This window comes from Neophocaena asiaeorientalis, unplaced genomic scaffold (assembly GCF_003031525.2).
Source record: "Neophocaena asiaeorientalis asiaeorientalis breed wild unplaced genomic scaffold, Neophocaena_asiaeorientalis_V1.1 scaffold504, whole genome shotgun sequence".
In the NCBI taxonomy this organism is placed as follows: Eukaryota; Metazoa; Chordata; class Mammalia; order Artiodactyla; family Phocoenidae; genus Neophocaena; species Neophocaena asiaeorientalis.
The window spans coordinates 5,285,375-5,302,434 of record NW_020174438.1 but is presented as its reverse complement, the minus strand read 5'-3'; the positions used below and the strand labels follow the sequence as shown (position 1 = coordinate 5,302,434).

General features: G+C 38.8%; 1 protein-coding gene and 1 pseudogene across 2 annotated transcripts in view; one reads left to right on the top strand and one right to left on the bottom strand.

Annotated features, from left to right (window-relative positions):
• Positions 1 to 3,998, bottom strand: part of TMEM41B (transmembrane protein 41B) — a 30,181-nt gene extending 26,183 nt beyond the window's left edge. The window contains exons 1-2 of one of the 2 annotated variants that reach the window (XM_024757014.1): positions 3,884 to 3,998; positions 3,639 to 3,761 (exon numbers count right to left, since the gene is read on the bottom strand). In XM_024757014.1, coding sequence (XP_024612782.1) covers positions 3,639 to 3,759 — 121 coding nt within the window. In that variant the 5' untranslated portion in view covers positions 3,760 to 3,761; positions 3,884 to 3,998. Of the gene's footprint in view, positions 1 to 3,638; positions 3,765 to 3,883 lie in introns of both variants that reach the window. The other variant, XM_024757013.1, reaches the window with a different exon arrangement.
• Positions 3,999 to 16,026: 12,028 nt separating this feature from the next.
• LOC112407703 (60S ribosomal protein L23a pseudogene) lies at positions 16,027 to 16,493 on the top strand (annotated as a pseudogene).
• The last annotated feature ends 567 nt before the right edge of the window (positions 16,494 to 17,060 follow it).

The following is a 17,060-nucleotide window of genomic DNA, read 5'->3' as shown; positions in this document are numbered from 1 at the left end:
CCAACATGCCATTCCTTGATCATCTTTATTCTTTCATGAGCTTAACACCTCCATTTTCTCCCTCTGTTGGGCTCCTCACTTCTCTTCCTTCTATGCCCAGCCTGGACTCCATGGTGTATGCAGCAGCACCTCTGATTAGAATCCTCACTCTTTCCTTATAGCTAATCTAACCCAAAATCAGTGTTTCAAGCTCACTTTCTTCATTCCTATACCAAGATGGTTGAGCACAAGTAGAGAAAAATCATGAGTGACCCATCACAGAAATCCACGTCTATGGGAAAACTGACTTAGCCTCATTTCTACTCCCTTTTTTTAGGTGTTGAACATGAATCAGTCTGAGCCAATTAGGTTATTCTTACCCTCTGACAACAGTGATAGGTTCAGGGATAAGCATTTGATCTGAGGCAATCTAATCAGAGTTAATACCTAGATTTGTATCGCTAATACTTAGAAAAAGATTCTCAAAATTATCAAGGAAGCATTTAGCTTACCTGGACCTTGAAGAGGAATCAACCTTAAGGTAAAGCTAATATCAGGTAAGCAAAACAAGATATGAAAGAAATCTCATCCTATGATATCACTGAGCCACTGGTCCCAGACTGAAGCCAGTGAATCCCACTTAATCTCTCTACTTTCTGGTTATATGAACCAATAAACCTCCTTTTAGCAAAGTTTTTGATTGTGTTTTCTACTGATTACAAGCAAAAGAATCCTGATATACAATATTTGGGTTGAGACTGACATCAACACATCATACTAATACCTTGGTTGATGTCCAAATGCCAATTTTAGTCTTAGTTCCCAGTTATCAGTAATCAGAGCTTTCTTCTTCCTCTAAGCCAGTACCTAGCTCATAGCAGATGCTCAAAGGATATTTGTTGAACCACATTAGCAAGGCAGAACCTAGAACAGGCATCTGAGAGGGATTTATTATCCAATTTTGAACAATACTGCCTCCTAAGAGCTGTAAAACCAACTTCAAGACAGTGTTTCCCAAACATTTCTGGCTGCTTTCCACAATAAGCAGTGTATTTTATATCATGATCTGATACACACAAAATCTATATAATTGAAAAATAAAATTCAAAGCTTACCCGCTACTACATGCAAAGAACTCTGCTATTTTCTCTTCCATTTTTTTAAATGGCTCATGATTACCCATCAAATTCATTTCACACCGCTCACAAAGGTATGACCTATATATTGGAAAACATGGTCCTAGGAGTTCTCTTAAATCAAAATGGGGAACTTCTATGATTTGCAAGTAAAAAGACCAGCCAGGGCAAACAACAAAAGAAAATAAAACACCTGGTCCAGGTACCCTTGCACACAGAGTAGGTCAAGAGCCTCTCAAGTAGTAATACCTCTTGTCTCTCACCCTTTCTAATCATGCAAGAATTAGACTTTCAGTGTTATTGCCTTGCTCAAATCATCACAGCGGTCCTCAGTAAGACTCAGACGTCGGACTAGAGTCAAGGCAAGGAATCCACTAAATGTACCAAACACTGCAATGTGAGGTGTAAAATATTTCAAGCATACACACAATGACAACCATTTGTCAAAATTATGTAGATGTATCAGTCAATAAAAATACAAATTTATTTAAAAATACAAATACATGGAATTTATAGAAACACTCTATTACCATGTATTTCTCAAGAGTTAATAAAAAATTTTTTCTCTAAAACCTTTCCTTTTCTGAATAAATAAAAATTAAAAAAAAAAAGAAATCCTCTACTACTGACAAGTTTATCTCTTTATAGACACGCACAAAAGGTTCACACTAACTAACCTTCAAGCCTAATGTTTCCCCCACCTAGAATCCTTTTCTGTTCTCTCTACTAACCCAAACCCTACTTCTCTATGAAGGCGTGCCTTCATATCTCTTCCCTCTGTTTTCCTATAGATTTGTAGTCCACAGAAGTCATTTGACAGCATCACAAAAATAACTTTGTTGAATGTGTTGTTCAAATGTTAAAATACGAGAAACAATTGTAAAAGCACTTTGGCAGTTTCAAGGTCTTATTTTCTGAACAGCTTAAGGTTAAAAAAATAATAATAATAATAATAAAATAACTGACTGCTATCCCAAACCGAATGACAATCTTTAGGGATGTCCTATCTGGACATCATGGAAAATACTTCCCTAAGTATTTTCCTATCTGGAAAATACTTTTTCAGGAAGCCGTTAGATTACTGTCATTCTCAGTTGCAGCATCATCAAGACAAGGTTACTATCATTTAGAGTGGATTTATACTTTGACAACACTTCATTTCTGGTTTTTGAAGTTATCTGGCTCTATTGTCTATAAGGTGTAAAAATATCCAAATATATAAAGCTGAAAGACCCAAATTAGACTGGAGACATTTTAAATTATTTGAAAATAAAATACCATTTTCTGCAAGACGTTTTCTAAATTTTTCATATGTTTTAAATTTGATTCAAAAAATTTCAGCTGATGGGAATTCCCTGGCAGTACGGTGGTTAAGGACTCGGCACTTTCACTACCAGGACCCGGGTTCGATCCCTGGTCAGGGAACTAAGAGCCACACCGCATGGCCAAAAAAAAAAAAAAAAATTTCAGCTGAATGTTAAACATATTATCTCCATATATAAATATATTTTTAAAGTGTATAATACTTTACTGATGACTATAGTTACAATGTCGCTAGACACTCTTAAAAGACCCTCTCTTTACCCATCACTGGTGGTGGAACACATCAGTGTGAGTAAGCTGCAGACAACTTAATGGGCATTTGTTAGGATTTCTCCAAGTTTATGGGCTTTGAAAGCATTTAGGAGCTTAAATCACTTCAACTGCTGAAAAGCAATGAAAACTCTACGCCCAGATGAAATCAAAATATTTAGTTTCTGGGTACACTTTTTTCTTAAAATAATATTTGAGGCCCTGAGAAATGCCAGGATGGTGTAGTGGAAAAAAAGTTTGAGAATAAGAGATCTTAGCTATAATAGTAATTGCTAACATTTATTCAGCCTTCACTTCATATAAGCCAAACATTACACTAAATCCTTTATGTGAATTATTTTGTTTAATCCACGCATCAATCTTAAATGGATATTACTATTATTAATATTATCACCATCCCCACTGTACAGTTCAAATACTGAGCTTTTGAAGGGTAACAAGTCCAAAGTCGTAAGTGGTAGAGCAGGGACGCAAACCCAAGTGTCGAAGCGGCACCTGGATGTAGCTAAATCCTTGCTTTTAGCCAATACTTCACTAATCTGGCTTTCTGACTTTCTGCAAGTTATATATCCACTCTGGACCTCAGTTTTCTCATCTGTAAAAATAAATCAACGAATGCTAACGTTCCTTCCAGTTCTGCCTAACTTCAATATTATCAACCTTACAATCTCCCTGAGCGTCAACCAGCCAGTGTCATTCCTTCTCCTAATTGAACTCAACTAAAAAAGCATTTACGAACCCACTAGGTGTCCGGCCTTGTGGTAGGCCGTAGCCCAGGTCCCCGACTCTGCTCCCGCCACTAGATGCCAACAGGCCCCCTTTCCACCCGCAAATCCCCTGAACCCGCAGGGGTCCTTTCTCCTCCGAAGCCCCTCCCGGCACACTCCCGCCTCTGGGCCAGCCCCAGCTCTGGATCCCAGAAGAGCTCACCCTTCAGGTGGTTTCCGCTGCCTGGCGCCGAGGGACCCCGCGGCCCCGCTGCCTTGTCCCCCGGAGGGGTCGTATGGAGTGCCCCCGTTTGCGACCTTTCGACAACTCTGCCTTTCGTCATGGCTGCTGCAGGGAAGGTGGAAGAAGCGGGGTGATGCCGCGGCCCCTTAACAACAACTACGCGGCAGGCTCCTTACAACACCCAGGGGCCACAGCCACAGCCACTTCCGGGACGACGACCTCACCTGAGACGACCTCAGGCCCGCGAGCACAGTAGCACTAAGCCGGGACCCGCAGCGCCTACTCGGACTAGGCTCCGCCCCGCACCGCCCCCGAGGATAGCGCGCTCGCGCCCGCCCAGTAACCGCGAGACTAGTCAGGGTCCCCTTCCGCCCCACTTGCTGCCCCGCCCCGCTTCATGACTGTGCGGAGCATGCGCAGTCACGGTACCGGAGTCAGCGGGTGTGACTCAGAGACGCAGGCATCCAACGCGCAGCTCTAATTATCCGGAAGTGCGATCTCAGAGACTGTAATGCCTTTGTCCCGGCGACCGGAAGTGCCCGGGAATGATTAGTTGGAGTTTCGCGGTGGATGCTGATTCAGCTGAGTCTCTTCTTTACCAATTCGAGAATCTGTCTCGAATCTGGAGGGGCTAGACAATGCTTGGTCTGAAGATGTTGGAAAACATAAAGCCTGAGACGAACCCACCGAGTTTCAGGAAACTAAGGCTCAAGGAGCCCGTAATCTGTGAAGGTCACAGGGTGGCAGAAATCGGTTTAGAATCCAGTTTTCTTGTTCCCAAGCCAATGCTTTCCCACGTCATCGCCCTGCCACCCCTCGTTTGTAAATCCAGGTCAGCACATTTATCTTTTACTTTCTCAGAGCCCAAACGTACCTTTCTTGGCTGTTACTTTTTCCACTCCTACCTCTCAGAGCGGTATTCAGCTTACTCACTGGTGAATGTATTGGAATTCCCTCTTGAAAGTAACTTGGTAATGTGTATAAAAATACTGATTGTTCTTATCCAGTAATTAAATTTCTAAGAAGCTATTCTGTGGGAATAAACATGCAGAGGGAGTTATTCCTAACGGGATTATTTCTTAGTATAATAGTAAATGGGGAAGCAATCTAAAAACCCAACACCAAAGAATGGTTAGGTAAATGATGGGAGAACCATTCAGTGGAAATGTTTTATGTACACATCCTCTGCCTACTTATATTAAGACCTTCAGTGACCACTCTAAGAGGTAGCTTCCCATTTAATTCCTTCATGGTCGTTATTAAAAGCAATAATTATTTGGATTATTTGTTTACTTGTTTATTGTCTGCCTCCACCTCTAGAATGTAAGCTCCATTAAGGTAAAGGGCCTTGTCTTTTTGCCCACCATTGTATCACCCAGGAGATGACAGTGCCAACACCTAAGAGGGCATTCAATAAATATGTTGAATAGATTTTCAACCATAAAAAATTACGAAGAGGGGCTTCCCTGGTGGCGCAGTGGTTAAGAGTCCGCCTGCCAAGGCAGGGGACATGGGTTCAAGCCCTGGTCTGGGAAGATCCCACATGCCACGGAGCAGCTAAGCCTGTGAGCCACAACTACTGAGCCCATGTGCCACAACTACTAAAGCCCACACGCCTAGAGCCTGTGCTCCGCAACAAAAGAAGCCACTGCAATGACAAGCCCACACACCACAATGAAGAGTAGCCCCCGCTCGCTGCAACTAGAGAAAGCCCGCATGCAGCAACGAAGACCCAATGTAGCCCCCAAAAAAAAAAATACCCAGAGACTAATAATGTGGATGATGCTTATTCAGAAACAAATTCCAAGAGATAACTATAAAAAACAAAACAAAAATATTAGAAGGAATACATAAGCAAGTAAATTTATATCTTTGGAATAGAGGTCTTCTTGAGCAAGATGCAAAACTATTAACTTAAACCCTTGATATATTTTACTAAAAAAAAACTTCTAAGCACCAAAAAATAAACTCTAGGAACAGACTGAGAAAAAATATTTGTCACGTAAATAAGAATTACTACAAATCAATAAGAAAAGCACAACTCGACAGAAAAATGGACAAGATATGAATAATAAATTCATAGAAGAAAAATTAAATAGCCAACAAATTAGGAAAAGATGAACAAGTTCATTAATACAGTGTGATGACACTGAGAGGTGTATAGATTGCAATAGCAGAAGAGAAGAGTGTCTAAATTAGAATGGAACTGCAGTGAAGGTCTCCTAAGAAGAATGATTATTAAACGGATTTAAAGGATTAGAGGGAATTAACAAAGGAAAGGAGGAGAAAACAGCTTTTGTGAACAGCTTTTTTTTTTTTATTATTACTATTATTAATTTATTTATTTTTGGCCGCATGGGGTCTTTGTTGCTGCGTGCTACTCATCGTTGCAGTGCACGGGCTTCTCATTGCAGTGGCTTCTCTTGTTGCAGAGAACGGGCTGTAGGTGTGTGGGCTTCAGTAGTTGTGGCACACAGGCTCAGTAGTTGTGGCTCATGGGCTCCAGAGTGCAGGCTCAGCAGTTGTGGTGCAGGGGCTTAGTTGCTCCGCGGCATGTGGGATCTTCCCAGACCAGGGATGGAACCTGTGTCCCCTGCGTTGGCAGGCGGATTCTTAACCACTGCTTATCTTTGAAAAGGAGCTTTAAGCAAAGAATAGGAGAATGGAAAAAAGTGAGATAAGATAAGGGCATTATCACAAAGTGCTAGAAGTTTGAACTTAATCCTGAAAGATATCTGAAACCATTGAAGAACTTTTTTAACTGGAGAGAGATGTATTAAGATTTGTATTTTACAAAGCTTATCCTTACTGCCCAGTGACAGAATTAGAGGAGTGCCACACTAGCAGCAGAAAGAGAAGCTAAGAAGTTATTGTAATAATCCCAGCTAGACCCAGGGTAGTGGACTGGAAACAAAGATGATGTCAGATATGAGATAATGTGAGAAAAATTATTTTAAAACTTTTCTTTAATTACATGAGTAAATACATACTAGTTATTCCAGAAAAAAAACTGAAAAAACAAACAGAAAAATATAAAAATCATCTCTAATAACACCATCCATAGATAATCATGATATTTGGGATTTATCCTTCTGGAATATTAGAAATGTTAACTAAGGAAGTTGAATCTAGGGGAGTAATGCCCTAATTAGACAAGGATATTAAGTGAGAGTGAAGGGATTAGGTGTTCAAGGAATTTCTGGTTTAGGAGGCTGAGGGGAATATTTGTGCCTAAAATAACAGGAAGAGGAGTCACACTGGAGGGAAAGATGCTGAATTTTGTTTTGGATACTGTCTATCTATACTTCCTTGCTTCCTGACTTCTATCATCTTTTCTCACCTGAAACTCCTCTCCTTATAGTCACCAGTGAGCTTCTTTTCATTGGATTCAGTTTTTAGTCATTTGCTACCTCTCTCCATTGCTTAATACATTAACTGCTCCCTCCTTCCTGATTTCCATGACAATTCTCTGACCACCTAGTAAACTCTTTTGGAGGAAACTTCTTTTTTCCTTTCCCTTAAAAGCTGGCATCTCCCCTAGATATCCACTCTCTTCTCAGTCTACAAACTTTTCCTAGGCAATCTTGGCCATGACTTCAATAACCACTTATACATACATAGATAACACATTTTTATTTCAAACACCAGAACTATACACATAACACTTACTAGACATTTATACCAGGGTGTACCACAAGCACCTCAAACTCAGAATATCCAAATCTGAAATCAACTTTATCCTTCCAAACTTTAAACACTTCCTGTATTCACAGTCTTGGGAGATGGCACCATCAGTTCCCCTTTTGCTTGAGCCAGAAACCTAAGAACTCTCATTTAACATTCATTAAATTCAACTTGTTGAATGAATGATGAATGAATGAATTCCTCTTGTCTTTCACACCACATCCAAACACTGGGTCTAGTCAGATCTCCATCTCCTCTTCCTTACCTTCCTCATTCAGATCTCATGACCTCTCTTCTCACTCACCTCTAAGCAATTTTCCATATTACCACTAGAGTGGTCTCTGAGAGACAATCTTGAAGCCCTTCATGGTCTGACACAAGCTCAAATGGTCTAGCTGACTCTGAATCTAACATGAATAAACAAATAAATGAATAAAAGAAACCATTCCGAACCACATATAGTACCCTGAACACACCATAGTCATGTGTGCTACTGTGCCTTTGCAATAGTTGTCCCTCTGCCTTAAATGTCTTCCCCCCAGTGTTTCTCTATGGTCAATTACTGCTTATCTTAGAAGAGTTGTCCTAAAGGTACCTACCAATCATGACAGGCACTTCCTCCCCTGGATTGACTCTATTTTAGTAATTATCTAATTATATTTAATTGTTTACTTTGTTGTGGGGGAGGGGCACACCACATGGCATGTGGGATCTTAGTTCCCTGACTAAGGATTGTACCTGTGCCCCCTGCATTGGAAGCGTGGAGTCTTAACCACTGGACCGCCAGGGAAGTCCCCTAATTGTCTACTTATTATCTGCCACCAGACTATAAGCCCCTTTGGTGATTCAGCCTGGTGCCTTTCTCAATATGTTTTTGTACAGTGAATGCCTTTGAGATACATGAAAGCTCTCCAAATGCATATGATCACTAGATAGTTAAATGCACAAATGAAAAAAGAAGGCTGAGAGGGGTAGACCTGTATCAGGAGATATAAAAAAATATTATAAAGTAATTAAAACAGGAATGTACTGGGTCAGGAAAAATGTAGGTAAACAAATGAGATCAAGTAGACCCACATGATCATAGGGATTAGTATATGATAAAGGAGGCTTTTTTTTTTCAGTTTAAAAAATTTTTAATTTGTTTCAAAGTTAAACCCAAGACACATTGACTTCATAGGAAATCCACTGAGAAATGTTTTTCTAGGCTGAATACCTGTTTCCCTTTAGTCTCCCCCAACAGAGCATGTACATGTTAATTACTTTCATTTTATAATCACTGCTGTCCCACCACTATACCAAGAATACCTAACTGTGTGTGTGATATTCTGAATGTTCTTAGCTATACCCTAATTTCACTAACTGCAAAAGATTTTCTGGGATAACCTGTCACTTGAATTCTTTGGCTACTTTTGAAGATGAAGTCCAAAGAACTCTTAAATGATTCTCCTTTGTGTGTGGGGGGGGTTATTTTATAGGCATTAGCAACTAGCACCTGGGGCTGTGCTGATCCCATCTGGCATCACTGGGAGACAACCTGTAAAACCAAAGAATCATTTGATGCAACAGGCAACTAAGTGACTCAAAACTGAAGGTTAAATTTAAAGAAAAAATAATTTAGAGAAAAAAAGGGCAATCCTAGAGGAACTCATTCTAAAAACTCAATCATTATGCCTCTGTGTGTGTGTGTGTTTGTGTGTGTGTGTGTGTGTGTGTGTGTGTGTGTGTGTATAAGGCACAACCAGATCAATTCAGTGCATGCTGGTGGGTCCCACATGACTCAAAGGAGGCATTTTAAACCAGAAGAAAAAAGGATAGATTATTTAATAAATGGTACTAGGATAATTGTCTAACCAATTTTTAAAATCAGATATCTATCATATACTATATACAAAATTAATTATCAGATGATATTAAAGCTTTAAATTTAATAATAAGAACTATGAAATATAGAAAGATAAAATAGAAAAAATGTTTTTATTATCTTGAGCAAAAAGACCTTTCTTAGTATAACCTATAAGAAAGCGTCTGATTTTATCCCTGTGCAAATTTAAAACAGAATTTAGCACCCATCACACACCCAAAGGAAAATCTACTCCACAAAACAATAATGAATAATGTAGAGATTATTGAATTGTTTGAAGAGAAACAGAGAGACAGTTAATAAATTCTTCTAGACATTTTTGTTCTTCCCTCTTATTGTCAGCACCTCACTTTTTCTCCCCCCTCCTAATCTCTAGAGCAAACACAGTGCTTTTCTGCTTTCAGTCTTGACTTGACGGCCCTGGAGGTCTAGCCTTTGTGCAAGCATAGCAAATATTTATCTAATAAAAGTTGAAAAGCTTTTTTAAGGATCTAAAATTAATATTGGAATAAGGAAGACATTAAAATATATTTTACATAAAGAAATATGGACATAATTTAAGTTTGCAGCTTGCTGAATATTCACAGACTCAAGAGGGGCATCTCCAAGTCAAGAGACAGAACAGTACCAACACCCAGAATACCCAATACTTCCTTCCAAGTCACTATTCACCCTCCCCAAAAGAGACCACTGGAAAAGCCTCTTAAAATATAATGCAAAACCTAAAGCCAATTTGAGATTTCCCTATCTAGCCATGACAAAGTAATTGATACCAGACCAGCCTTCCCACTGCAAAGAACTAGAAAACTAGGCAAAATATCTGAAACAACTGTTTTTAGATGCTGAACAATAGTCAGTCAAAGACTATGATCCTTGAGAGAAGAGAAACAAATGAGTCTCATGATTACATGGTCTTCTGCCTAGAGGCACTTTCTGAACCACAGCACAAGAAGGGGTAGCCCAAAGAGGGCACAGTGGTATTACTAGGCCAAAGAGAACAGGATGGGAGTTCAAGGCTACCATTAAGGCTGGAATTTGCAGGGCAGGACACCAGAGAGGAACAAAGAAGAAGCTCCAGATAGCTGCATAGGAATCTCCTTGGGTTTTTGGTTGAAAACCTGCACAAGCCAGCGTAAGACCACATGAGGTGGAGCAAAGAAAAATGCTTGCGAAATAATGGATACTGGAAAGCTGTGAGCTGTGTGGAGATTCCAGAGCTTACATGGGACTGGAAGACGTTAAAGTTCCACTAAACCAGAGTGAAAAAAGCTCGTGACCAAGTTTGCCATTCAGAAAAGACACCAGAAAGGCAAAGCCTTAGTATTAGGGCTAATCTAACTCTAGAGAAAAGGCTGCTTTAGACATACACTAATACAGATTAAAAACAAGATTCAAAGGATTGATTTGATGCACAAGTAAATTAACCGTCTACAGAACAAAATTCAATTATTTTTATTGAGGTAAAATTGATATATAACATTATATAAATTTTAGGTATACAACATTATAAATTGATATTTGTATACACTGCAAAGTGATCACCACTAGTTACCATCTAGTTACCATCCATTACCACACAGTTGATCCCCTTCACCCATCTCATCCTCTCCACACTTCCCTTCCTCTCTGGTAACCACCAATATTTTCTCTGTATCTATGAGTTTGTTTTTGTTTAGTTTGTTCATTTGTTTTTTAGATTCCACACATAAGTAAAATCATATGGTATCTGTCTTTCTCCCCCTGAGTTATTTCACTCAGCATAGTACCCTTAAGGTCCATCCATGTTGTTGCAAGTGGCAAGATTTCATTCTTTTTATGGCTGTATAGTATTGCACTGTAATCTGTATATCTTTATCCATTCATCCAATCATAGACACTTAGGTTGTTTACATATCTTGGCTATTGTAAATAATGCCACAATGAACACAGGGGTGTATTTATCTTTTTAAATTAGTGTTTTTGTATTCTTTAGATAAATACCCGGAAGTGGAATAGTTGGATCTCATGTCAGTTTAGCTCATGGGCCCAGCCGCTCCGCGGCATGTGGGATCTTCCCGGACTGAGGCCTGAACCCACATCTCCTGCATCGGCAGGCAGACTCTCAACCACTGCGCCACCAGGGAAGCCCTCTTATCTTTTTGATAGTAGTCATTCTCTGATAATAGTCATTCTCTTTGTGCTTTTGATTTGCATTTCTCTGATAATTAGTGATGTTGAACATCTTTTCATGTGCCTGTTGGCCATCTGTATGTCTTCTTTGGAAAAATGTCTATTCAGATCTTCTGCACATTTTTCAATTGAATTGTCTGTTTTTGTTGTTGTTGAGTTGTGTGAGTTCTTTATATATTTAGGATATTAACTCCGTATCAGATACATGATTTGCAAATATCTTCTCCCATTCAGTAGGTTGCATTTTCATTCTGTTGATGATTTCCTTTGCTGTGCCGCAGCTCAATTTTTTTAAAAAGAAAATAAAATCAAGAAGTTTTATAGTATGGGATCCACAATGTTCAGCATGCAATCTAAAATTACTAGGCACTCAAAGATTCAGAAAAAGGTGACCTATAATCAGAAGAAAAATCAGTCAATAGAGACCCAGAAATGACTTTTTTTAAAAAGCTATTATGAATATGTTTAAGGATTTAAAGGAAACCATGAACGTAATAAGGGGACAAACAAGAAAGACCACTAAAGAAATGTAACCTGTAAAGCAGAACAAAACAGAAATTCTGGAATTAAAAAATACGATACCTGAAGTGAAAAATTAACTAGTTGGGTTTACCATCAAGTTAGACACTACAAAAAAAAGGCCAGTGAACTTAAAGACAAGGCAAAATAAATCTTCCAAATTGTAGCACAGAGAGAAAAAGGCAGAGTCCAACATATTATATGTCTAATTAGAACTTCAGAAAGAAAGAAGAGAAAAATTAGGATATTTGAAGTACTTTTTAAAATAATGGTCCTTTTTTTTTTTTTACAGATTTGTTGAAAACAATAAGCCAAAGATCAAAAAGTTAATTGAACCCGAAGCAGGATAAATATAAAGAAAAACACACTTAGACCTGTCATGATGATACTGACAGCCAGAGATGAACAGAAAATCTTTGGAACAGCCAGAGGGGGTTTGGAGAAAAAACACATTTCATTCAGGGGAACAGAAAAAGAATGAATGCAAACTTCTTGTAGAAAAATAATGCAAATAAGAAGAAAATGGAGCAACTTTCTTAAAGTGCTTAAAGAAAATAAAATCAAAACTGTGGACTGAGAATTTTAAATCCAGCAGAAATAGCTTCAAATACAAAGGTGAAAGAAGGATATTTCAGTTAAACAAAAACTGAGAGATTTGTCATCAGCAGACTTAAAATACAAGAAATGTTGAAGGAAAATGATGACAGAAGGAAATGCAGACCTACAGAGGAATGAAGAGTGCCAAAAATAGATGGGTAACTATAAAAGACTTTTTTCTTCATTATATAGTTTTTACGGGATAATTGGTAATCATATATCACTGGTGGGAGTATTAAATTGTACAACCACTTTGGAAAAAGTTTTGGCAGTTTCTTATAAAGCTAAACAAACACCTATTTTATGACCCAGCAGTGCCACTCTTAAGTATAGTTTAAAATGCATGTCCATGTCCACAAAAAGACTTATACACAAATATTCATAGCAGTTTTAGTCACGATAGCTAAAAACTGGAAACAGGTAGTGTGAGGACATTGTCCCTGAAATGGGGTGGGCTACTGTAGGGTGTCAGAGCCTGGACAGAATGAGGAGACTCGGTCAGCGTAGGGGTTTAAAACCCAAGCAGAGTGGGGAGGGTGTCCTTATAGAGAAGCAGCCCAGTGTGGAGTTTCAGAGCCCAAGCCAGGTGTGTCAGAGGTCCCAAGACCACCCCCAAGTTCAATGATTAACTAGCAGGACTTAGCACACAGTCATACTCATGGCTATGATTTATTACAGCAAAATGATGCAAACCAAAATCAGCAAAGAGAAAGGCATATGGGGCAAAGTTCAAAGGAAACCAGGCACAAACTTCTAAGAGTTCTCTCTCAGTGGAATCACAGGGAACGTGCTTAGTTCCTCCAGCAACAAACAGTGACAACATGTGTGAAATGTTATGTATCAGAAAGCTCATAAGATTCAGAACCCAAAGTTTTTATCAAAAGTTGGTCACAAAGGTACTCCATGCCTGTATGTACAAAAATTCCAGATTCCCACAAGGAAAGCAAGTTGTTCAGGATAAACCACATTATTTATACAAAAAGTTTGGGCACAGTGAACCATTCTTATCAGTATGAGGAAGGTGGGAACCCTCCTGAAATCCAAGGTACCAGGTTCCAGCCAAGGACCAAACTTGTACACAATCCCTTCTAGCAATAGCAGTCTCAGGCCTTCTATATTAACTCTTCTGCACATCAGGTGACAAGGGTATCCTTGAGGAGGGGCAGCTCAAAGCAGGTTTTCAAAGCCAAAGAAGGTTGAGGAGAGTGTCCACACAGGGGGCAGTGATGGTACTAGCCTGGTACTGGGAGTCAGAATCAAAACTGGGTGAAAAATGCATCCATATAGGGCAACTTGGTTCAAGGTGTTGGAGTCAAATGGGATAAGGTGAGCATCTACACAGGAGAGAGAAGGGTGCAGCAATAAGAGATTGGTTACAAACTGGTACATTGATAAAAAATAAGTAACAATATTATAATAATAGTGGCCTGGATTTTCTTACCATCATTAGAGTTAAAAACATGTGAAGGGAGAAAAGTAGACTGAAACTTGTGATGTTGGGGGTATTGAAATTGGAGGTATCAGTCTGAAATCATGGTTTTCAATAGATAGATGGAAGTAAGAATGAATATAAAGGTAAATGAGTGTGTCTACCAAACGGGCCTGGAGCAGTGACACCTCAAGGACAACGAATATACTTGGTGTTAAGATCTTGGTTCTAAGTAATATTTTTCACTTGTTGGAGAAATGGCTAATTACAGGGTTAGTTACAGGCATGGAAAAATACAGGATGAGTCTGGAGCATCTTGTACAAGAAACAAGGAAGTGCTCAAAGAATGACAGGGACATATCAAAAGGACAAGAGCCAGCTTGAAGAGGCTCCAGTGGCCAAATTGGGTATAGCTTGAGTTGCAAAATAAATAATGATATATTTTTTAAAATATTCATTCATTTATTTTGGTTGCGCTGGGTCTTAGTTGCGGCAGGTGGTCTCCTTAGTTGCAGCACTCAGGCTCTTTAGTGTGGCATGCGAACTCTTAGTTGTGGTATGCATGTGGGATCTAGTTCCCTGACCAGGGATGGAACCCGGGCCCCTTGCATTGGGAGCATGGAGTCTTAACCACTGTGCCACCAGGGTGGTCCCAAAATAAATAATGATGTTAACAGACTATAAGTCATTGGATAAAATATGAAATCATGAATTTATGTTGATAAAAGAATCAATGAATAAATTTAAAGTTTGATGAAAATAGAACATTTACATAGTTTTGAAATATCTATCATAAAATATTGATTAATTACAAAATGAAAAAGAGTAACTTTATATCCCACTCAAATGATTCAAGAAGAAAATTCTTTGTACTACTGGCAACAATTTGAAAGAAATAAATACACAAGTCACAGTTATAGTTGGAGATTTTACCACTTATCTCTTAGTAATTAACAGAACAAGTAGTTGTTCTGTATTCTGATTGTGATATTGGATATGCACATCTGTATATTTGCTAATATTCATAGAACAATACTGTAAAAAATCAGTTATACTGTATGATAATTTTTATTTTTTAATTAATTTTTATTGGAATATAGTTGCTTTACAACGTTGTGTTAGTGTACGATAATTTTTAAATAAAATAGTAAATAATAATATCTACATATATAGTTGGTGAGGAAAAATCTTAAATTTTCTATGGCTGGACAATCAAACTAAGACAGAAAGGAAAAAAAAAAATGACATGACCCCTTTATGGTAGGCCTTTCCCAATGTGCACTGTGCATCTACATTATACATTACCCAGACCTTCTCAAAGCAAGAGGATGAAATCAAACTTTGAGAAAAAGCTGGTCCCTTTCTTCAGATGCCAGCATTGTAATTCTATGATTAATATTTCTTTTTCATCTCATACAAAGGGTCACATTGACCAAGGGCTTGTTCTGTACGGGCATAACTGACTAAAAACAAAAAAAGAACTGATGAACTGTGTGCGCAATGCTAACCTTTCAATATGGTACATTATCTCAAAAATGTATAAAACTGTATCTTTAACTCCTGATCAATGGAGCAGTTCTCAGAGTTTCTGAGAATCTGTTTCCCGGGTTATAATCCTCAGTTTGTCTTGAATAATATTCTCTTTTCTTTCTTCTTAGCTTGATTGTTATTTGATTTTTCATTGACATAATAGAGAGAGTGGCAAAGTAAATCAATAAAGTAACTTTATACCATAAGGAGCTTGAAAAAGGAGCAAACTAAAACAATAGCTAGCAGTAGGAAGGGAGTAATAAAGAACAGAATGGAGACAGATACAATATAGAACGGAAAAACAATAGAGAAAATCAATAAAACCAAGAGCTTTTTCTTAAAAAAAAATTGACAAATATTTAGCTAGATTGACTAAGATACAAAGCAAGAAAAATTAAAGTATTAAAATCAGAAAAGAAATTGTTACCAAAGTTCATGTGCCCGATGCACAGTGAGGCCAAATAAACTGAAACATCGGAGTTTGAAGCAGAGAAAGGTTTATTGAAGTAGGACATTTCTACAGATTTTACAGAAATGAAAAGGATTATAAGAGAATACTGTGACTTTTCACAAAGATGGTGCTGAAAGCGAAGAAGGAAGCCCCTGCCCCTCCCAAAGCTGAAGCCAAAGCAAAGGCTTTGAAGGCCAAGAACACAGTGCTGAAAGGCATCCACAGCCACGCAAAAAAGATACGGATATCACTCACCTTCCAACTGCCCAAAACACTGTGGCTCAGAAGGCAGCCCAAATGTCCTCAGAAGAGTGCCCCTAGGAGAAACAAACTTGACCACTGTGGCATCACCAAGTTCCCCCTCACCACCAAGTCAGCCATGAAGAAAATAGTAGACAACAACATACTGGTGTTCATTGTGGATATCAAGGCCAACAAACACCAGATCAGACAGGCTGTGAAGAAGCTCTGTGACATTGACGTGGCCAAGGTGAACACCCTGATAAGGCCTGATGGAGAGAAGAAGCGTATGTTCAACTGGCTCCTGATTACAATGCTTTGGAAGTTGCCAACAAAATTGGGGTTATCTAAACTGAGTCCAGTTGGTAATTTTAAATATGAAAGTTTTCACTAAAAAAAAAGAGGATACTGTGATGAACAGTTTGCTTCAGGGAGAGGAACTGGGTGGCAGGGAAACAGTGAGATTTTACTTTTGGAATTTTGTCCCAAATGCATGAATAATATATTTAACCAATAACAGCAATAAACATATGAGCACAAGAATAGATAAAAATGAAAATAGGGCTTCCCTGGTGGCGCAGTGGTTGAGAGTCCGCCTGCCGATGCAGGGGACACGGGTTCGTGCCCCGGTCCGGGAAGATCCCACATGCCGCGGAGCGGCTGGGCCCGTGAGCCACGGCCTCTGAGCCTGCGCGTCCGGAGCCTGTGCTCCGAAACGGGAGAGGCCACAACAGTGAGAGGCCCGCGTACCGCAAAAAAAAAAAAAAAAAAAAAAAAAAGAAAATAATTTATTAAAGTATAAATTATTTTTACCATATTTTCTAAAGTTTTTGCAACAGGCTTGTGTCACCTTCATGATTGGAATAAAAACAAAGCAGATTTTTTAAATGTTCGTAATGTTAGTATGCATACAATTTT